The 24043-nt window shown below is 33.0% G+C and overlaps 1 protein-coding gene across 1 annotated transcript in view; it reads right to left on the minus strand.

The window, feature by feature from the left end:
* Nucleotides 1-24043, minus strand: part of GRIK2 (glutamate ionotropic receptor kainate type subunit 2) — a 355719-nt gene that overhangs the window by 157715 nt on the left and 173961 nt on the right. The window contains exons 7-9 of the mRNA XM_030447048.1: nucleotides 10504-10647; nucleotides 9268-9375; nucleotides 6057-6170 (exon numbers count right to left, since the gene is read on the minus strand). Of these exons, the coding sequence (XP_030302908.1) occupies nucleotides 6057-6170; nucleotides 9268-9375; nucleotides 10504-10647 (366 nt within the window). The remainder of the gene's footprint in view (nucleotides 1-6056; nucleotides 6171-9267; nucleotides 9376-10503; nucleotides 10648-24043) is intronic.

Consider the following 24043-nt stretch of genomic DNA (forward strand, 5'->3'; position numbering starts at 1 on the left):
TATTTTATTGTCTTAATCTATATGTTTTCATATTTGGACAAGAAATAATTACTTGCATTATTCCTATTAGCTGTATGATACTTCAGCTACAAAGATATTACTAGAAATAAAACCAAGAAATTCTACATTTCAAATTTTTATCTTTATGGATAGCTATGAAAAAAAGTGGAAGTGGATGATACAAAAAGGAAAACCATCTTCAAAATTTGCCTCTGTTAGAAAAGAGAATTTTAATTATTACTTTCTCTTCACCAGAGATACTGGAGTTAAAAGGGTGCCATACCTAATTAACATTTATGTCAGAAGCAAGGAATACACAATAAGCTATCACAGCTGGCAGTCAGAATTCAGATGGGAGAGGTGAAGCCATCTACTACTTACAATCAATAAAAACAACTTAGTATATTATATCTTTCACTAGTCATTTGAGCCAGGATATTCTAATAGAAAAAACTGAAACCAGACACAAGAAAACACTGTCTCCTTCTTCCCTCTGTACTATTTATAGTAGAAATTAATGATGAATCTCCTTATTTGGCATATTTTAAGATATTTCCTGGAAGATTCCCTAGTAGACCTCTTCATGAAAAGTATGAAGTATGCTTCAATAACTATGCTTCAATTAATCACAGCCTGAAGAACACATAGATAGCTCTTTTCTACAGTTACATTCCTTATTTTGACAGGCTCTTAGGAATAAAAAATAAATTCTTTATTCGCACACAGTTTAGTATTAATAAACTTTAGTCTTTGGCCAGACTTTATTCATCTGCATCCCAAAAGTCTGCACTAAGTTTCCATTCCAGAAAACCAAAAAGATACAAGTGGATGCAAAATAATTTGACTAAATAAAACATAGAACATGAAAACATAAAACTGTTGCAATACTGCAGACTTTACTGGTCTATTTTTCAGCTGAACTGAATCATATAGTCTTCATGATACATGAAGGATATCAAATAAGTTATTAGGTTTGGGGTTTTTTTCATAAAGGACTAGGTGTGAGGCAGGAGTAAACATGCAAACCTGAGACAGGCATCAAATATGATGAGCGTATTTGCTCATCATATGAGGTTGAGCACAGACCCTATGAGGAGAGGCTGAGGGAGCTGGGGCTGTTCAGCCTGGAGAAGAGGCGGCTCAGGGGAGACCTCATCGCTCTCTACAACTCCCTGAAAGGAGGGTGTAGCAAGGGAGGGGGTTGGGCTCTTTTGCCAGACGACTTTCAACAAGACAAGAGGGCATGGTCTTAAGTTGTGCCAGGGGAAGTTTAGGTTAGATATTAGAAAGAATTTCTTTACAGAGAGGGTGATCAAGCATTGGAATGGGCTGCCCAGGGAAGTAGTGGATTCTCCATCCCTGGAGATATTTAAAAAGAGACTGGATGTGGTACTCAGTGCCATGGTCTAGCAACCCCAACGGTGGTTCAAGGGTTGGACTCGATGATCTCTGAGGTCCCTTCCAACCCAGCCAATTCTATGATTCTATATAGGAAGCATGTTCCTAGACTGATGGTTCTTGGTGTTCCTAAGTGCAAATCCTGACATAGAGTTATGAACTGATCCTTGCCAATATTTAGAAGTGTAATTTTATCACGAACATTTCAGTAAAAGGAAATAGAAGCACTAGAGAATTATTTGAGAGAAGTTGTTTGGGATGATAATATAACTTGAAACATAAAGGAACTACTTCTCTATCATTAACCAGAGATATAAATATATGGCCATGCAACCTTCTACTGGCATCCAGCCAGGAGAAAATAGCTTTATTGACATTTTTATACTAAGTCAAACTTTAGCCTGTGCTAATCCCACAATGCTCATGATATACTATGACTCCCTTCAACTCTCATAATTTTGTGGGGATAAGCATCACTTACTTTTATGCTTGGAATACAAACAAGCAATGTGGCCAAGCACATATCTGAATACTTTCCAAGCTTGAAGTTCCCAAATCTTATCAGAAGTATTCATTATGGTGGATCTCAAGAAAAGGGTGATTTTAAAATAAAACTCTTTTGCATTTTGAGCACCATAAACTATAAAAAATGCTAGTTTATCTTTCTCAGTGGAAAAACTCCTGAAATACATTAAAAGTAGTTTGCTTTACATGTCTGCTACGTCTTCAAGAAACCACTTTACAGTCTGCACTGCAGGCTGAAGGCAGATGTGTGGAATTGAAGCAGGACTACAATCAAATTTAGGAAAGAGAGGATGCAGACTTTGGACTCGAATTGGGTTTTTTACATACTAATTAAAAATTTGGCCATTAAAACCTCATTCTTTAGCTATCCTTTGGGTGCAAAATAAAGCAGAAGAAAGATTGTAATAAGAAAAATTACATATCTAAAAAAATTTGAAAAAAAATTTGAAAAAAGCAGCATTTATAAATAGAATATGGTGTGGGAATAATATATGTTGAGCTTCATAGAATTGTTTTGAAAATCCATTGTAATTATGCCTTCTAAATATTCAAAGATAATTTTTCAAGCAAGTACAGTTAAAAAACTAATTTCATATTTCATAAATGAAGTAACAAAAAACTGCTTAAGAGATTATCACACAGCTTCCATAACTTTCACACATTTCTTGAAAATAAACTTAACAACTCTGATCTTTTAAGGGCTTTGATGTAAGCAGATACAGAAAAGCACATAAAACTATAAGGGAAAGAAACAAGCATCCATTTCAGCAGAACAGAAAAATGAACCAGTATGGTAATATGTACAGGTTGGTATGCAATTTAGCATAAATAAACAAGCACCATGCCCACACATTTATAAATATGAAAATTTAATTCCAAAGTTTAAAAGGATCAAAAGTAATGGTAGAAAGTGTACAAGAAAAAAAAATGCTTAGATACTTGTATCTAAAAAAAGATTCAAACTATAGGAAAACTTCATTAATGAATTTGAGTGGTTGGTAATTTTTCTAAAAAATGTACAATAGAAGGAATTCTGAAGTTCCAAAGAAGATGGCACTAAAATAAAATAAAGCAATTGTGTAAAAAAGATTGAAATATCTAAAGCAATGTTTATAAGAGATAGAAACAGCATTATCATTTTTGCTATTATTAATAATAATACTAATATTATTAACCCCTAAAAAGCTAATCCTCATTCCACCAGACAGGTTTAGCTGGTATTTTGAGCTGCTATGGAACCAGAACTTGTAAAGCTTCTGCACTGTAACTATGTGCCCAAAGACTTCTGAGAAGTTGTAAAGTACGGGGAATCCTGAACTCTTTTCATCGTAGAACCAATGAATGGGTCATGAACCGTGAAATCATCTTTCAGATGACCACCTATAATATTTATTTTGCAGAATTCAGTGTCACATGGTGCTGTCCTGACTTGTGGCAGATGAATTTATAAATTGTAGTTAATTTCTTATTATTTTGCCTAATGATATATTTTCTTCAGTATACTCATCCACCATTAAAAAAGAAGATATAATCAGAGCTTTAAAGATCTTAATGATTACAATATAAAGGAGGAAAAAATACATTAGTCAGAATTCAGAAAAACAGAATTAAAAACAAAAGAAAGGCTGGCATCTTTACAAGAAAAAATAGCATTAAAGCAAATTACAGAAAATATTGATCAAGATTTAACCACTGAAGGTATACTATAGAGTGCTGTAGACTGCTGTGAAGAATTTTTTAAAGTGAAAAGACAACATAGAAAAATCACATGGACATCTTAAATAAGAGAATCTATTTTTAAAGCAGTATTTTCCAGATTGTTTTAGGAAAGAAAAGGAAGTTGATGAAAAAGCTGAAGCGCTGAAGTATTTTATATTGTATCCTTAAATGGCTATAAAATGAATATTCAGTAATACGCTTTCTGTCCAACAAAAATGTATTTAGTAGACAGAAAAAGAAAGAGCTACAAAAGCAAGCTATTGTGTGTGCCTTCTGCATCAGAATAATTTTTGATTCTTTTCATTATATTGTGTACCACTCTGACAATATCTTCATAGCTTAAAAGAGTTATTGCAATTACCAAAACACTCACTGAATAGACACTGAAGCATAAAAGGCAATTAGAAGTGACCAGCTCCTAATACCAATGTAAAACCCTCATATTTCTTTTATTTATTATTTAATTTAGATATGTGCAAAGAGGACAGATGCTCATAAAACACCACTAACTAAAGGAAAATGTATCCTTGATTACAGAAAGCAGCTGCTACCATAAATCCCAGAAATTTACTTCTGTGAGTTTTATCAGTCAAAAATCTGTGCTCACTGATTGCTCTATTTACATTTGTATTCCTTATCTTTCTTGAGATCAATATTTCAAACACAATCATGCAAGTATCACTACATAAAATTAATATGATACGTACATTATATGGACTCAAAACTTATCAACATATAGTAAAACAGAAATAAACCTGAAACACCATAAGTTATTGAGGGTTTCTTATGCAATCTTGCAGGGACTGATCCTTGTCCTGGTATTGGTATCACTGATCTGGAATTAACTACACAGTGATTGCTAATGAAGAGATGGAGATGGAGATGGAGATGATACAAAGGCTGGTTGAGTACTCAGTAATGACAAGATGAGGTCGCTATATTAAAAAATGAAGTAACTATAGGACTATATTCTGAAAAGCAGTAATTCTAGAAAGCTACCAGCGAATGTGTGAAATAGTGGAACACTTAAAGAAAAATCCTCGGCAGGATATCTGGATACGACATAACAGGAATAGAGGGATCAACTGGAATTACTAAGAAACCTGACTTGGTAATGCAGTAGTTCTTCCATATAAAAAAATTTAAAATTGTGAAGGGCAGTGGGAATAAAAAAGACAGACTAAAGCTCTAGAAAACATACTTTTACTTTAAGAGACTATAAAAGGTTCATATACATTTTTTTTAAAGAACGCCAAGAGATTATGTTTATAAACTGTAATTAAAGGCACAAGAAGTTGTGGTAAAACAGGTGTTGGTCTTAGCATAACAAGAACTCAACATTTGCAAGTGATTCAGCCATGCTCCAATGATATATAAGGTAGGTATTTTTCAATTAGTGGAACAAATAAACAAAGGTTTTCAGGAGATTTCTATAATTTTTTTTTAGATGAGTTTTTTTTTTTTATTATTTTTTTATTACTTTTATTTCTAAATCTTCAAATAAAAACAGATGCTATAAGTAACAAAAAAATTACCCACCAGATGAAATTATGTGGCTTATGTTACATAAAAGGTTAGAACACTGGCATTTGTATCTATGGACCTACGAAAAATCATTCTAGCTTGAAATGTCAAAACATTGTTGGTAGATAAAAGCTTCTTATTAAAGAATAAAACTGCGAGGAGGTGAATTATTTTTTACATTTGCAAAAACCCTGTAACAGCAGTAAAACCAACAGACACACTTCTGGAAAGTTTTTCATTTGTGTTGAAATCAAAATTACTATTTCAAAATTATGGTGTGGAAATTAGAGAACATTTATTTTTACTTAACTGAAACACCTGTTACCACTGTCAATTTATCAACAATGGTAATGAAAAAGAAGTTATTCAAAACATTTCTTTTGATCCAGTTCAAATTATAACTCAATCAAATTTCTGTATGATTTTAAATTTCAGCTTAATGATTGATTAATAATGATGATGAAAAGAAAAGTTAATACTTCGCACTTTCCTTAAAGGTAATATGGTGGTAGATTGCAAATGAAAGCAATGACTTTTGTAGCCTAAAATCATTATGCTAATATCCAAAGCATTTTGTTAAAGAAAATTATTTTGTCTTGTCATATGATGCTGAACTAAATAGCTTTGAAGGAACCAAACATTTTAGTCAATAATAAGGAAAGTTAAGTTACTTAGCTCACAAAACTCTAAAATTGTGATAATTTGCTTACAATTTAGACAAGAATAATTATCCATGAATTGCTTAACAACTGTAGTTCATTCATTAAACAGTATTTTATAAGTGTAAAATGTACTGCATACTGTTCATTGTTGTTGTAATTAGTCTAGCATATTTCATTCACTTCCCTGTAAAACTGTATTTCTAGAAATGCTAATATATAATTGCTTACCAAGATGGTGGTAACAATTAAAGAACGATTGGAAAGGGAATCTGTGATGTTTGCTGGTTTTCCTTTCTGATTCTCTGTCATGTTAAGGCCACTCAATGGATCCCAAGTTCCAACCTATAAAGCAGTAAATTACTGTATAAATTGTCCACTAGTTACATTTCAGCATCTAGAAAAGAACACTACAAGGAAAAACAGATAGCAAAAACAAACACAAAAAAAAGAGGAAAAAAAAAAAGAAAAATATTGCTAATGTTTATTATTAAACCTTGTTCCATTATTCAAAGTCTGCGTGTTTAAAATATGATTCACAATACCTTAAAGTGTGCACAGAATATCTAAAGTTCATCTGAGTACTTAATTTTCCATTTAACTTTCTTTCTTCAAGGTAAACTACATCTGAAGATAATTTAATAGGTGGAAATTCATATGCAGAGCAGACAACACTGTCTCTACAGAAGGATTTACCATTTTCTGTGATCAGAGAGAAGAGCAGAGCAAAAAGATGTTTTGGGGAAAACATAATGGAGAAGATTGAATGTAGGTTAAGTGCAATAACTTAAGTAATTTACAGGTAAATGTTCAGTATGTAGCTCTTTTGACATCTTATACCTTGAAATTCTTATTCCAGTAAAAGTGAACTTTTGTCTAAATAAGGAGGTTCAGGGTTTTGCTTGAAGGTTCAGTTGAAGAACAGTGCCACATACTAAGTAACAGGGCTTATGATTGCATCATTTGTCTCTCTTTTTCATCACTACACGACTAAACTGGGAAAACAGGAAATAGAACTATCCATTTTTAGATATTACAATGTTTGTATTACTCAATTCTCTAAAAAAACCAAACACACACAAACATTTCTTTTTTGTTTTTTTTTTTTTAATTTCAAGTATCCCTTTAAATTCTAAGCTAGATCTATAATATAAATTAAACATTAAAATAAATTTAGATAATAATTAAAATTTATGTGTGGTTTGATTGCAAATATACATACATGTATGGATGTATACATAAACACACACCATTTATTTTTTAATACTATTCCATTTGGTGATTTGAAAGGTTCCTAGGAAATCCCAAATGTTCATCCTTAAGTCCAGCCACAATTAAGAAATTGTAAAAGGACTGAGAACTTGTAGTGCAATATTCTGTTAATTAAGGCAATCATAGTGCTTATTTCAAAGACAGACCAATCCAGAACATAACAAGGAGAGGCAAAGACTGAAACTTGAGCCTGTCTCTGGTATTCCATCACGTAATTGAAGCTGAAGTAACACAAAAATATACTAAGAAATGCCATCACATTATTTGACCAATTCAAATCCTAAATTCATGAAATAATCAATTCTATTGAACTTCAAGGTTATAATTCTAATCATTTTAATTAAAGTAGCCTTTTGAACAGAGAAGAATTTTAATGTGCTTTCACTATAAAAGTTTAAATGACAAAAATGTAGAATAAACAAATAAAGGTTCTCTAATATGTATGACTGCAATTCAAACAACAAACAATTTATTGCTACTGCATTAGATTTATTTCTAACAACTTTCAATTTTTCCTAAAAAGTGACACAAACTGAAAATCAAGTGATCAGGCCCAGTCAGCACAGGTTAGTGAAAGGCAGGTCCTACTTGGTGAACCTCATTGGTAGGTAAGGGAATGTTTGTGGATGTGATCATTACACAATTTGGCACCTATGTTCTCTCAGAGAATTTCCAATCCACACAGGAAAATCCATAACAAAGATGAGAATTCTGAAGTAGTTTCACAAATGTCAAAACACTAATATATTACACTGTCTGTATTTCCTTCGTTATTTTCCATTTCTGACTTAAAGAAATTAAGTACACTGGAACAATTTTGTCCTTGCTGCCTGATGGTTCTCAAATGCCACCCAATATTCTTAAAGCTATCCTAGATTACAGAGACTTCTTTTCCTCATTTTTAAAAGTTATTACTTACATGCAGGCTCTTCAGACACTTATTTAGATATTCCCATGACATCAATTCTTCTGTTTCCAGAAAGGAAGACAGGTTGCATTGCACCTATCCTACCTACATACAAAGCTAATTTGCTTTTCAAATCTTATCACTATCACATACTTTTTCCCACCTCCTTAGATTTCCAGAGGTCTCTTAGTGGAATGTTTCATAGAAAGAGTTTTAAAAATGTCAGTACCTATGTAAGTATTTCATCAATATTCCAAAACTAGAGGGTGAGGAGGAGGAAGGAGAGGGAAGTTTTTTCTTTAGGCTACCTTCTCCATTTAATGATTTCTAGAAAAAAGGAAATGCAACTCTGCAGCACGGTGCCTCTCTTAATTTCTTGTTTTATTTGTGGCAATGATATTACCTGGGGGCAATAGCTGATCAAGCTTTATCTGAGGATGAAGAAAAAATACGATGCTTACAAAACACTGGACACAACAGATAAATTAAAACTACCAGGCAGCTGCCACTTGCAAAACTGCTGATCACAACAATGTGAACCTCTGCAGCATCCTGCATTGCTTCTCTATGGCATGGTGACTGGAGAAGAGAGGGAAGATGACCTCATTTCAGATCAACATGCTGTCATGTAGGTAGGCCAAATATCTTTTATGTTATCCCCAAGGTCTTTAGTTGAAATACAGACAATATTAGGCTAAACAGAAAAGAGCATTTCTCAATCCTCTGGTCTGTCATTAAGCTCTCTACAAGAAAAATATATGTCAGGACAGACAAACTTGTTCAGCTAATTATTCTCATTTTTTTAGTGCTATTTAGGGATAGAGATTTCGTATTCCAAGAGAATGAAAGTTCATTTTTTAAACACATAAAATTGTCAAAATGAAGCTTTTTCTGGATTTAAGTTTGTTTCGATTGTTCTGGAATTAAGATGTGAAAGTTCCCACATAAGGATAGGAATGGATTGAAATCGAAACTGAACTCAATATAGACTGAAGACAAAGTGAAGATAAAATGCATTACCCCAGGTCCAGCTTTTCACTCTTCCCCCTCATCTCAAATCTAAGAATGTGGCTAGAAGCACACAATTAAGATACCACTAACAGTCAGACATGAAGATAACAGCTCTTACTACAAGACTTTGAAACCAAATATCTAGTTGGGAACAGGTGCATTTTTTTACATTACACATGCAGTATTTCTGAAGTTGCTACTGGTTTTAGTGGAGACGTTTCCCGTCACTTTGGATGTAAACATCTTACATACCTTTTCAAGACCTTCTTCCTTGAGGCTGATAACATCTAAATCAAAATCTGTCCTTAAGCCATTGGTTTTGTTAAAAGTTATCCTTCCCGTGAGTCCTTCCCAGTGGGCCTATAGAGAAAGAACAATTTCTATAAATAAATACCTCTTCCTCTTTTTTTTGCCCCAAAATAAAAATTTACTTCTGCCAAAAAGTGAATATTAATTTGTCACTCTATCTAAATAATTCACCTTGTGGCTGATTTTTAAAAATATATTCTGTATTGATTTTTTTGCTAAATAAATTACCCTTTCTTCAGTTTTCAGGGAAAATTTTCTCAAAAGTTTCCACGTTAGTCAACAGACTCATCCTACTAAATGAGATAAAAGGCTCTTGTGGTTTAATTCCTCTATCATTTGTGTGTGAATTTCCCCTTCTGTTTCCCTACATGCCCATCGCCCCTGTCCCACCCCAAGTCCCAGTCTTTTACACTAATGCTGGATTTAATTTTTTCTGTTAGGAAAATTCTTTCAAATAAAGCCTTAGTTTTGCAAGACACTGAGTCCCCTGAAACCACTCTGAGACTGCAAAACCTGAGGTAGGTCACTGAGCCAGTCTTCCAGAGATGATTCCTTTAACTTTTAATAAAGTGCAATATCCTCATTTTTCAATAAAATAAAGTCTACCTAGGTCTAAACTATACAAAAGTAGAGAAGGGAAAGTGGAAAAAAATATCATTCTAAAAGGAACTAATAATGAAACCAAAATTATATTCCATTGCAAATGGTTTTCTTTATTATAGTATTTTGCATTATCTAGAATGAGAAACCTTGTATTAGGAGTCACTTAGAGTGCAACAGATTTGAATATGCTGAAGTGGTCATCTTTATTAACTTTGCTTTAAATTGTTATCTACCAGTATGAACACAGCATGCTATGAGATCAAGCCACATATATTAATGCAATGTAAGATGTTTCAGGGGGCTTAAATTTTATGCCACAAATTTTACACACATACACAAACTATCTACAAAGTTTTATTTAAAATGCAATTATTTCACCTTTTAATTTTTTTTGTTCCAAAACTCATTTTTAAATAAAAACGCTGCCTTGCCTGCTAAACTCTTTCCATATAACAAGCTGAAAGATTCCCATCTACTGAAAGAAAAAAGGCAAAATTCAGGAAGAAAGGCAACAAAAGAAAAACAGAATTGTGAGAGAGGAAAGTAATGGACCAAGTAATTTTATTAGTGACTTACCTCCTTAATGAGACTCATAAAGCGAGTCCCAAAGCGCCACGGTTTGTGGCGATTACACTGCAGTGAGCTGACAGTCATCTGGGGGAACTGCTGGACAGCCACTGACACCACATGGACTGCATCATACATAAGGGCTGCATCCGTCTGAAATTAGAATAAAAGCAGAACCATCAAAACAAAACCAGAACATGTTACAGCCCAGCAGTGAAACAATGAAACAAAAAGTTAGCACGGTTTGTTATGTTAAAGTGAGAAAATAATCTGATTATTTATTATATAATAAGGAATGCATCCTTAGTAACAAGTCCTACATAAGATGTGTCAGGAGTGTCAGCCTCATTTCTCATTTTAAGGCTCAATTAAGGGCCCAAACCCCAGCTTTTCAGGATCACAGGAGAATGCTGGTATCTCTGATAACTCATGCTACTTCAAAAAAGCAGTGCATTAGGAGGCTATACAAATCACTGTATGCATGTTTGATTCAAGTTGGTTATTTCTACATGTGAGGTGAAAGAAAAAAAACAAAACAGAACAAAGTATTAGCAAGGTGGCAAAAATATACCTCTGAAGGAAAGTGCACATTACTAAGGAAGTAACCTTATTCTGTTTTGAAATTTCAGACTAGATACAATCCCGAAGGTACTGAACTGATTCATTAATAAATTTTTATAGTTATCAATTTAAATTCCTAGGACAGCTCTAACCAGTATCTTCTATAAATCAGAGGCAAATTAGAATCTATTAAAATGCACATTTATTTAAATGGTTTTGATGTCCCATCCTAACTAGATAGGCTGTTTGGAAGGAGAGAGACAGCCTCTCAGTACACACTGTCATGCTGTACAAGGAACAGACATCTCTTTCCTGCTCTATTTGATAAACAGAGGCAAGCCTTGGAACCAAAAGCAGGGGAGAACCTTAGATTCATTTGGTGGAAATGAATACTATGCCATCTGCTCAGCATACCTTAGAGGAAAAGGACCTATTTCCCCTTCTCATTCACGTAATTAGTGAGCTGTGAAATTAGTTCTTTAATGGATAGGAAACCTGGAGATTATTGCACTTGTTACAATACAACACAATGCAATACAAAATGAGCTTATATAGTGTCTTTCATGCAAATGCATCCCAAGGCTCTTTACAATAAAACTCAACATAAAAATGCAGAAATGCTCTACCATTATAGCCCATAAGCTACTCTTAAAGGGGAAAATATATGTTTACATTTAAATGGTTCTCCCAAGGAGAGACTTCAAAATTCAAACAGAAATAAATCCAAATTTAAAAATAGCCAGCGTAATAAGTTTCAATGATCTCAGAGACATTTAGATTATGTAGGGGTCTCAAATCATTCAGAAAGTATTTTTGCTGCCAAATTGTTCATTACGTTCAAGGCACTGCAATGGGTTTAAGGCAAGGTGATATTTGATAAGGAAGCAGAAAAACACCAAAAAGTTAGAATGACATGCTTAGTAAGCATCATACAAAGCTTAATATTCTAGAAACAGTACTTGGCAGTAGTTGAAGTCTAGACATTTTTTTAATGAACTATACAATACATAAAACATATTAATCTGGCTCAGAATTAGAAACTTTTTTTTTAAATCAGCTTTATTTCTAAAACTGTAGTCCTTGCATCAGTGAAGGAAAGTTGAAATTGCTGTGAAACTTTAGCAAAAGCAGCCCATTAGGACTCAGCCAGAAGTTCGAAACCAGCATTAACTGATCAGTAAGATGTACATTTGGACACAGAACTAGTAAGACTCATCAGCAGAAATCAAATGGACATTATGCCAGATGCACATCAACATGGCTTTTTGTCAAATTCTGTAAGCCACTGAACTGGAAATCTGTAGGATGACAACAGTCAGATCCAGTGGAAGGATTATAAAAGCCATTGAAAAGTACTTCAGATTCTGATAAGATTCCTCATATTTCAATGGTGAATTTCACTTCACTGGAAATGAATCTAGATCAGAATGCACTTTTTTTTAAATGCACACAACATAAACTAATCACTGGCTAGAAGCTAGAGGACACAAATAGAGTGCTCTATTTGATTTTTAGATGGTGCAAGATGAATCCCTTATTTAATACATAGGACGAGAATCCACCTTGTCTGGGAAGATTAAAGCTAAATGTAGGCTTTTGTACTGAAGAGAAACAGATAGAACCATATACTCAAAAATGTACTGGTTTAGTGATTCATGTATTGCACTCATCTCACTGTGCACAAATGTTGATTTTACTGCAAGAAAAATAAACAGAACATAACTCAGGAAAAGATATAAAATATATACTTGATTTTACAGGTTAGGCTCTCCTTTTGCTTGGTGACTTAACCTTTACTCTGGAAGACAGTAGGAATTGATAGTCTAGCCCTCCACCCTTGTTCATTAGGCTTGCTAAGCTTTATGTTATGCTGCCTTTTGTCTGCACTGCTTTCTCTTTTGAAACTGCTTTGTGGTTCCAGACACACTGCAGGCTTCAGTAAGAAATTGTATGGTGATCAGGGAAGAAATGCCCCTAGTGAAATTTTTAGGATTATTTATTTTATCTAAATGGAGAGTAGCAGTCTGGAAAAAAAAGAAGACATAGTTCAGGAGAAGCAATGGAATTTCAGATAAAAACCTGCTATAATGTCTCCATTCACTGGAGGACACATAATACGAGAAACATCTTAATGAGAAACGAGATTAGTGGTGTTTTAGTTAACCTGTATAAACCTTTTAAGAATTATGTTGTATTTCACAAATACATCTTGTATAGTTTCTGAACCATAGGTCGTTGGTTTGGGTTGTTTTTTGTTTGTTTGTTTGTTTCACAGTCCTACTTAGCATTCACGATTACTTGCTTGGATAAAGATAAACTAATACTGTTTATCATACTGTCATTTGTATTTCTACAATTACGAAAGACAAGAAACACTCTAACTACAAAAGCTACAAAATTATTTCAACAGATTGAATTAGAATGAAATTGAGTCAGGTGAGTAAGATGTCAGGTGACAGATGTCTGTGACCACAAGTCTGTTTTTCAATTGACTGTCAAGTAACAAAAAAGCTTTTAGCTCTCAGAGGTGACATCTTAATCAAAGACATGATTTCAGTCACAATACATCTCAAATAGAGAGAAAGTTCCAATTTGCGTTTGATTTTTATCCCAAACTCAGCTGAATATTACACAGTTCTCAATACTTTTCTGTTATTTTACTTCATCATTCTGTGGGTGATGTGTTTGCCTCTATTTTTTATATGTGTTCCTTCATAATCACTTTTGAGTCTTGCTAACACTTGCATGTAAATACCCTAACTTCACTATAGCTCTGGTGGTGCTGAACTAACTATAAAAGTAGAAAAGCAGTCCTCTCTATTATTAAAGAAAGAATCTAATATACTTCACCAGGCCTAGTCTGAGTAAAAAGTGGTCTTTTTCTTTTCCATCCCTAACCACTGCCAAAGATGTTAAAGACGTGATAGCTCTAGCAGTTATATGTTGATTTTCATCTCACACTTGCTTGTCCCTGTTAGTCATTCATGTTATTTAGCTTGAATTCTGGGGACTTGGACCTGGGAAAGGAAGTTGTCAGGGTAGTGGGTTTTGCTGGTTTCCAATGCATATGGGCAAAAGTCTCTCACTCAGACACACAGATAAATCTGAGCAAAAGTAACAGAACAGAGGGATTATGTTCTTCACAACCACCTTCAGACTTGCAGGACATAAGAGTTCATCAATGCTATTTGGCACCTGACTCAATAAATGTGCTAATTGCTATTGGAATACTTGTTAATTGCCTAACTAATTAATATGGGTGGAAAAAAAATTGCAGATTCCACATTTAATGACATCAAACCATGACTTGCAAGTGTATCATATTTCCACAGCAATGTTTTTGTATGATATGTTCATTTAGCTCCATCAAGTCATACGAGGATTTCATGTACCCATAAGTCACTCCTCTCTGGTTTATATTTCAGTGTTCCAGAGTTAACACTAATCAAGTTTAACATAAATATAAGATGAAATATTGCTAAGTTAATTCTGTTTCTTCATGAGGTGTATCAGAAATAGTACACTTCTCAAACAGAAAAAAATTATGTTTCAGATTTTACTTTAACAAATTGTAGTCCTCTTTAATCTACAATTTAAAAAGATATTACATAGGCGTGATCTGGAAGAACATTTAATTACTCAGCTATGGATGATTAAAAACAGCTTGAACACAAGAAAAGTTCCTCAGGTTTTCAATTAAAAATTAAATTAAATTAAACTAATGTGATTGTTTTTTGCCTAAATAAATTTATTACTAATAAAACTCTGTGATGAAACATGGTCTTCTACTTAAATGTGCTCCATGAAGTACTTGAAAACACCAAGAATTTTTCTATATTGAGTGACATATGAAATCGATCAATGGGAAAGAGTAGCTTGATAAATTTACTTTTTGGTCATTTGTAAGTGACACAATGTGGATCCCAGGCAAAAATGAGTTAATTGCAATACTGATAATTTATTTCCCCTAGATTGGAATATTCTTGTACTTACAAAATCTGTGAGATAAAAGATGTCATAATTACTCTCTTTACTATGAATTTTTTTTCCAGTGACTGTGAGGAACTTTTTGCACAGAAAAGGAGTCAAAAAGGCCAAACCCCAGATTTTTTTTTAAAATATATTAATTTTTTTTAGCTAACTAAATTATCTCCCTAACAATATAAGATTTACCTCTGTGCAGATTAGACTGTTCAACTGTTTGCAAAATGCTTTTATGGTAAGTGTAAAATATTAATGATGACCTCCTTGTAAGTATCATACATACTTGTTTACAGTTATCTGTATTTTGTGTTTGAAGTTGACTTTATTCATTCAAGTCATGTCCAGTTAAAGCAAATTAACTCTGAAAGAAAGAAGGGAAAGGAAGGGGGAAAATGAAAGCCTTGATGTGTATCAAAGAAGAAATAAAAACCAGATTTTGTATTGGAATTACATTCAGATACAACTAATTCTCTAGATCTCTTGTCAGTTCTAGATTAAATGGAATTGACTAAAAATTTCAAGAGAGGACACTGGACAGTTCATATTAAATACTGCATCACACAAACCAAGACTTTTCCACTGATTAGTAAAGTATGCACATACGTTTCTATCTTTTAATTCTTTCGCTGTATTTACCTGTATATCATCTGAATAAATACTACTGCATTAAGCAGGATAGCTTATATTTTTCATATGCAGCTCATAATTTGCTTCAAGATTATCTCTGTGTTATCTCTAGACAGTTAAATTGTTCCCTTGTGAAAAAAAGTCCAACTACATTTAAAAGGCAAAACTGTTCTAAGGATTTGCTTAGTGTCTGATAGTCATTAATGCATTCTGAAAAATATTATGAATTCATTAAGATGAGGCTTACATTCTTTTCAAGTGTAGCTTCATTAGCTGCATCAAAAATTAAATTCAACTGAATGAAAATGCTCACAAATGTATATCTGCATTTTGTTTCCTAAGGTTGACCATGACAAAAGTATCCAGTATAAATGCATGAAATTGAAGGTAAATCATGCCCATGCCATACGGTCATTTTAGACCCCAAAGCGATTGGCCATCACAACTGTCTCCACTCAAAACGTAAATAATAATTATCAGAGACATTAACCTCCCTTTTTTATTATTATTATTCTGCACAGATATTTGGTATAAGCTCTTGATGAAACACGCTGACTTTACACTTCATACTGTCAACGCATTCAGAAGAAAATGTCCTTCAGGACATTCTGGAAGAATTAGATGAGAGATTAGCTGGTAAAATCTAAAAACACTCCTTGCAATTATATATCATGAAGTTAGTTCTCTCTAATGAATGTGATATAGAATAAGGTATTACAGATATGCCAACCTCAAAGAAAGTCTAGAGGCAAAACCAATAGAGCAAAACAAGTCAGGAGAAAACCCTTTCCAAGGTAACCTTTTCATAAGTAGAGCACATCTTTTTTTTTTTTTTTTTTTTTTTTTTTCTTCTTAAATATTTCCCAACTGTGTGAGAAAACATAAAATCAAATAAATCCTTTTTTAATTATCAGCTAAACATCCTCAGGAGAATGCTTCAAAGGAAATTAAGTGGAATTATTAATGCATTTCATCAGCCCCAAAATTATGGCAGGCCCTAGCCAAGATCACTAGAACAGTCTCTGGATATTTTATGTTTAGGGAATATTATATATTCCATATCTATGGAATATGATACCCAGAGGAACTCATATTAAATGGTCTGGGCAACAAAAATAGAAGTCTTTTCAGCAGCTCATAATAAGGATGTAAGTGTAGAACTAAGTAAGATATCTTTGGGCACACTTGGACTCTGAACAGTCTCTTCAAGGAGTTTGTCATAAGAGGCTACAGAAATTGGAAGAAATTAACTTGAAAATAAAAATTGGATGAGGCAACATTTATATAGGTAAGACATATTGAAGTGGTATAAGTCAGAATAATATTTCACAAGGATGTAAAAACTGCCTGGAAGATTCAGGTAGAATTAGGAATCCTCTAACTGGCAGAAGTATTAGAGAAAAGATTGAATGTACATAATTTCTGCAGCCTATAAAAACAAAGGACTGAGAAAACCACTGAGAGGAACAAGAAGCCAGAGAGAAAGAAAAACTGAAGTACACAGAAAAAGAAGCACGGAATGTTAAAAATGATAAAATGAAAAAAATAGTAAGTGTGATTTTATCTTCCAGACAGAAGCTTTAGTTGTTTTACATTAAAAAATCTTTAACGATCATAAGAGGAGCTGCTGCACAAGGCCACCAAAAAGATACTTCAGTTAGATGATGCCTGACAAACGTAGTAGCATGACACAAATTCCAGAAACCCAGCTTACTACTGCTACTACTCACAGCGAGCTCTCCTACTCAAGACAATTAAAATGACGTGAATGAATTTAAGAAGAAACGTCTTGAGGAAGTAGTTCTCCCCTCATCGGTAATAAAATCTATTGCCCCTGTAATGATTTCACTTAACACATCCCACAAAACCATTTGCTGAGTGAGATTTAATAAATCTCTTGGCCTGGGATTAAATTTTACTGGTTTATGAGCTGTTAAATTGCATTGTATGCTTATTAAAGCTAGTGTTTTCTTACTTCTTGACACATTCCCAACTCCACCCTGGGGTACAATTAAGCAAACAGTTGAGGGTTCTTCTTCAGCCTCAAAAATGTATTCCAACTGGGAATAAGATATGAGCATCAGCAAGCTATAAACAATGTTCATCTAATTTTTTGAAAATCAAAGAAATCAAATAAACTTGTTAGCATAATTTTTTTCAAAATGTAGGAGCATTTCAGCTGAATAATCATCACATTATGGTATAGCTGCTTAAATTACCTTTAACATGTAGTTGTCTGGTGAATTTTAAATGGAGAAGGTTTTTGTACTGATACGTGTGTGTGTTTTTAAGTAGAGACAAAACAGACACAAACTGTTTTGCACATCAACAAAATACTGGTTTAGCATCCAAAAAAAAGCAAATTTACTTGTTGAATATATTATTTTAAAACACCTTAAAACCAACCTACGTTTTATTTATTTTTAATCTACATTTTTAAAATGCAGACCCAGGCAGGTAGGTTTTTTTGTAAAGTGCAATTTTTTCTTAAGAGAGAGAAAAAAAGTATTTTCTTCCTTTGCTGCAATTCCTACAGTTCACTATCCACTTCTCAGAGAAATGGCAAAGTGGAACATTAAAAAATTACAAATTTTGAGAAAATGTCAAGAGAATGAAAGAATATAAAAAGCACTCCAAAGGGTAGTGATGCTGTTGCCACATTTCTTTTCATTATATTGTCATTGCATAGGAAAGAATATGCATTCTTTTGTATTGACAGAGTGAAAATATATTTTCCATTATAAAACTTTTAAGTGTTAAAACTTCTTTCATCTCAGAAAACAATCTGAGATAGTCATGTAATTTGATAGAATATTTATGGTGCTAAATATCTGAAAAATAAGTAGGCAGGTAGCCCCTTAGAACAGTTTGATTTTAACTTATTTGAGGTAAAATGTTCAGACAATTTGAAGTTTTGCTAGCAATTAACACAAGAGATGTGGCTAGAAAGTAGCTTTAACACAAGGTTTTCTGAAATAAGAAAGGCAGCACTATTTCTCTCATCTGCTGTGATCATCTCTCATCTGGCCTATGATCCAGGATCTGAATTTCACTCTGGCAAATGAACTGCTGAAGATTTAGAATATATACTGAAGCACATAGACAAGGTGACCTTGTCAGAAAACACCATTCAAAATTTTCCTTTCTTGTGGAGGAAAAGCTTGAATCTTAACTATAAAGGAAAATTTCATTTAAGGAAGTAAGTAGAATAAGTCTGAGAATATTTAGAAATACATCCTTTATTTCAATTTTTAAATATGACTGGATGATATTCTGGTTTCAAAGACAGTATCACACAAGGTTTGCTATTCTGATATAAGGTTAAGTTGTGATTGATTTCCTCAACTTTCTGATCAATTTCTCATTCTCACCTATTTTACATAAGCTATTTATTGGACAGGTTAACTGCAACTACTCTGTAGAAGCAGTCAGGGTCCTATACTTCTTACCAATCATATAAAGTTCCCAATAAAAATCATTCAGCCTATACAGTCACCTCCACTTATCTGGGATAAACACTGTTAAAAAAAAGAAAAAAAGTTCTTTAATGATATGTTTTTGAAATTTTTTTACTCTGGTTTTCTATTTTCTAAATCACATGACTATATAAAAATTATTTCATAACACCTTGTAAATGTTAAATCATGCCATAAACTCCACTAATCCAAGAAGAAAATTACTTTCAGTGTACTGCTTGCAAAAGTAAACGCTGCCTGCCTGTGTAAGCACTTGCAGAACTGTGCCTATAATATACAATTAGGAACAGGTACTAGGATGTTAGTTTTATACATATCATTTTAAAATAATGTAAAAAATTCCAGGTGGAGGTTATTCTGAAATACTTTCCAAACCTTCCTTCTGAACTTTAGAAATTATGGTATGTGCTTTTTTCTTTTTTTTTTCTTTTAATACAACCCCTATCATACTCTTCTATATACCATAAGGACAGATAGCAAAAACCTAATTAACAGGGACAATGAGTCATTATTTGGTTTTGGTTGTCTATTTCCTTTCATCTGTTCTGCTGCTAAAAATCAATGTGATTGTGATCACTGCAACTCCATCAACCACATCCATAATAAAAAGCTGCCCGCTACTATTATATTAGCTCAGTATTCAAGGCTTATCACACCACATGAAAAGTCTCTCTGTATAAGCAATTTATAAGTAATTACAGAAAGATCCTACTCAGCAGACACACTGAGCACCTTTGTATTCTTGTGCAGGAAGAAAGAACACCTGACAACACATGAAACTACAGAGACATAAAGTTAAAATAACTGTGTGATTAAATGCATATCTAATTAAAAAATATTAAAAAAACTTTCTAGAGAAGGAATCTCTACATATTACATTTTTGTATCCTGTAAAATTTCACAATGTTTGATTTTTCACACTTTCAAATTTTACATAAAACTACAAAAATAAATGGATACTGATGACTTTGAACAGCAGAGACAAAACATTTCAAAGTGTTCATAATAAATTGCCTTCTGCACCCACCAGGTTCCTTTTATATTTCTCTCCACTTACGAAGAACTAATGACAAAGATTCTAATATCTTCAGCCTTGCAAAGTTCATATTTCCAGGAGAAAACAAATTGTTAAGCAATGTGAAACATAACTAGCCTATAAAAGAGCATTTGTTCGTTTCAAAACAGAATTTTGCTTCCTGTCAGCCTCTGCAATTCCTCTATTAAGTAATGCTCTGGTTTAAATAAGTGACAACTTTGCTTTTGAATTAACATTTCTTTAAATCAGAAATACCCCAAGGAAAAGGTATTAAAAGAGATCATTGGCCTGATTTAGAAAGCCAATCTCCTGTTAAATTTACAAAGTAGTTCTTTTATGGGGTTTTTGTAGGGGGTTTTTTTTTCAGTTTTAAAAATACACCCATTTTTCAATTCTCACTGCTTTTTGTCATTTTTATATAATCTTTCATCAACATGCATGTTATATGAAGATCATAGCCTAGACAGATTACAAAAAAGCAAAGTGACCTTGTAACATTACATTTTCTTCCCTTTCTAGTTGTGCCTCCACTGAGTGCTATAATTGCTGATACAATTGTTTTTTGTTTCATTGAACCTCTCCATTGTTCGTTTTCAGAATGAACTTTTTATCAGTAATCTGGTTATCAAAAATTGTTTGCTCTGGCTTTACCATCAAGGTAGACACAAAATTAAATATATTTTCTTTTGATTTAAATCTCCTTACATTAAGTTTATTACTTGATTGAAAATATGTGTTCTGTTTTGTGACTACTTTTGCAGCTTATCTTGTAAAAATTACCTCATATTTTAAAATTACCTCTGCTATTCTAAACTGTCTGTTATTGTAATATGTTAGCCCACAAAAAATTATCTAACTAACTACATTTTCAAATAGTGATATTTCAGAAAAAGATGAGTAACTCTTAATGGGAACTTCAGTGGCTAAGACAGAGATGTACCTTGATACTGAAAACTTAATTGAAGTTTTATGAACTTTGAAATCCTTAAATATGAAAGCACAGAGAAGTTCAGAGTACAATGAAAATAAGGATAGCTAAACAGAGTCAGGATAAAGAAAAACTATAAGGGAGGTTTTTATATATATAAAATTTTCAAAACTTATGAAGTCACAAGTGGATTCTTCAGTGCCAAAAGATCCACAGGCTTCGTATTAAGACCAACATAGTCACAACATGCTGTCATGTTAGACATAGCTGCTGTTTTGGTGAATATAACCAACCTCCATCTTCATGAGATCAAATTTTTTGGAGCCATATATGAGTCTTGGTATGGTCAATAAAATTTGTAGCAATATACAAAACCCAAATTCATCTAGTGATCCTTTCTGACAATTTTGGAAATCACTCCTCTCTAAATATGGTTCATTTCAAAAGGATATTTATATCATAAAGCCAAATGGTAGTATATAATTATCATAATTACTAAACCTAAAAATAGGTACTGAAAGCTGAATATATTTCCAGCTTTTTCAATATACCATCAGGACTCCATCCATCAGGGCATCAGTCAAATTTCTAGACTAGAACTAAATCCACATTTAAAAATAAAAACGTGTCAAAGCTTAGGCAGAGGCTTTAGTGATTTTTTGCCTATCTCTGACTAATCTGATGAGGATTTACTTTTCCTGCATGTACAAATACCTCTTAACTATGCATTAGCAAAATTTTAACATTTTCAGTCCATTCACCTTATTTTTAGAGATACTAATCCTTTACATTTCAGAAGGTTCTCCATATATGACATTTTGGGCAGGGCAGGAAAGGAAAAAGGGAGGAGAAGAATTAAAAAGAGGAAATATACAAGTACATTCTGCTCTACCACAAGGATTTCTAGTTTTCTCATATTCACTAACAGCTCTACTAGCCAAATGGTCTTAGATTAGAAAGAAAAATAAGTAGGAAGTAATGTTCCTCCACTTGTCTGAAGTAGCCTAAAGAAGCTCCATATTAATCATACAGTACTGAAAAAAACAGAATATAGGAACAGCGGAATTCAGAGCAAATGTCAGATTTCTTCACAAGGCTATAAGCATACTCTCCCAGTTTTTATTACCTCTTGGCTTCTTTTGCCAAAACCTACCAAATTGTGTAATAAGAGTGATTTTATCAAGAAACAATCTAAAAAATGGAAAATTGAATATAATAAGTGTCAAAATATAGAATATGGTGAAAAGATGTTTTTAAAATTCAGGAGTCCATACTGTACGCATATTTTAAACAAATTATTTTCATAAGGTATTAAGTGTAACTGGTGCTTTTGGTCATTATAAAAATCCAATCTTTTCTTTCTGTTATCCACAATAGAGCATGCAGGCAGTTTTATGGGAAAATATTTATCTAACAAACAAAACTCACACTACATATTTTTGTAATACATATACATGTATATTTTCAAAAGAATAAGAAAAGCATTTACAAAATCAGTATTTACCACAGGGACAATAATGTCAGTATGGATATAAACTTTACCTCTCATGTGCAAAGGTAAGTTTTAATTTATATAGCCATAGAGTGTACTTTTTAGAGGATCTCACAGATACACATATGAAATCCACTACAGTTAGGATACACCAAAATCCTGCTCCACAAGGGCTGCTGAAGTGCATTGGATTATATGGAATGAAAAGATTCTAACTTGTGGAGGCAACATAAAATTCAGTGTTGCATTCCACAAAATTCCAAGCTTCTACTTTAACATATGGAATGCTTACACTTTCCTAGGCAGAGGCTAAAAAAAGATCAAATAAATTCTGGAAACACAACATTTCCATCCTACTTCTGTACCCAGAACTGGCTAATACAATTTTGGAAATTTTCTCAAAATACCTATCACAAGAGATACACCTGCTCAGAAAATATTCAGCTGTATGGCTACAGTGCAACAAAACAAAAACTTTGAATATTTGGAAGTCTATCTTATTAATATAACACAATATACCAGCTCTGTCTCTAAGACTAAGTGGAAGTCATGGAAAAATCACAGTCAAAATGCATAATTTTTGTATGCTCTTCAGAAGTTGAATAATCTTAATATATAGTGTCAAATAATATAAATCACAAAGGAACATATTTAACTTAGATGCCTAATATTATGGTCTTATTAAGCTGATTGCTTTGCACAGAATCCAGGACAAAAGTTAATTGAATTTAGTTTAAAATTTTCATATTATTTTCTTTATCTAAAATTTCCAGGACAAATTTTCCTGGACATTGGAGTAATAATCATTCATAAAAGAAAAACTGTTTTTCCTGAAGTAGTTAATCTGCAATGTTAAGTTCTGCCCTTGATAAAGAAATTTTCAAATACCATAGTGTGCATAAAATGCTATGGTTCTTTAGGAAAAGCTTTTCTGAAATGGTGATAAATGGTTCAAAGCAGAAGGCAGCATACAAATGAGGTCTACAAGAATATTTTCTTCACATTAACATGATTATCTATTTAATCTTAAAATTTAACAAAACAGGGAATGTCTGAGTAATCTAAAGTCCAAAAGGTAGATATTTCAGTCACTTAGCACTTGATATATGTACAAATTCTTATCCAATATTTAATTAAAAATGTAACAAAAAATCACCCTGTCATAAAAAATCACAGGAAGCTTTCAAGTTCCCAAAAAGTACAACATTTGCAAATTCATCAGAAAGAAAGAGGTGGAAGAGAATAATTTCTGCTGAGTTGTTTCTGTGTGAGTGCTTTATCTTGAGAAGATCTGGGAAGAGGCAGTCTACCCATGAAGTCCAACAGACTCTTCCCATCCAGCCCACAGCATAAATGAGCCACCTCACCTCAGCACAAAACTGACACAGGAATAGCCACATTCAATACCAGAGCTATTATTAGGACAAGACTGCCTAAAAATAGGT

This window comes from Calypte anna, chromosome 3, assembly GCF_003957555.1.
Source record: "Calypte anna isolate BGI_N300 chromosome 3, bCalAnn1_v1.p, whole genome shotgun sequence".
Classification (NCBI taxonomy): domain Eukaryota; kingdom Metazoa; phylum Chordata; class Aves; order Apodiformes; family Trochilidae; genus Calypte; species Calypte anna.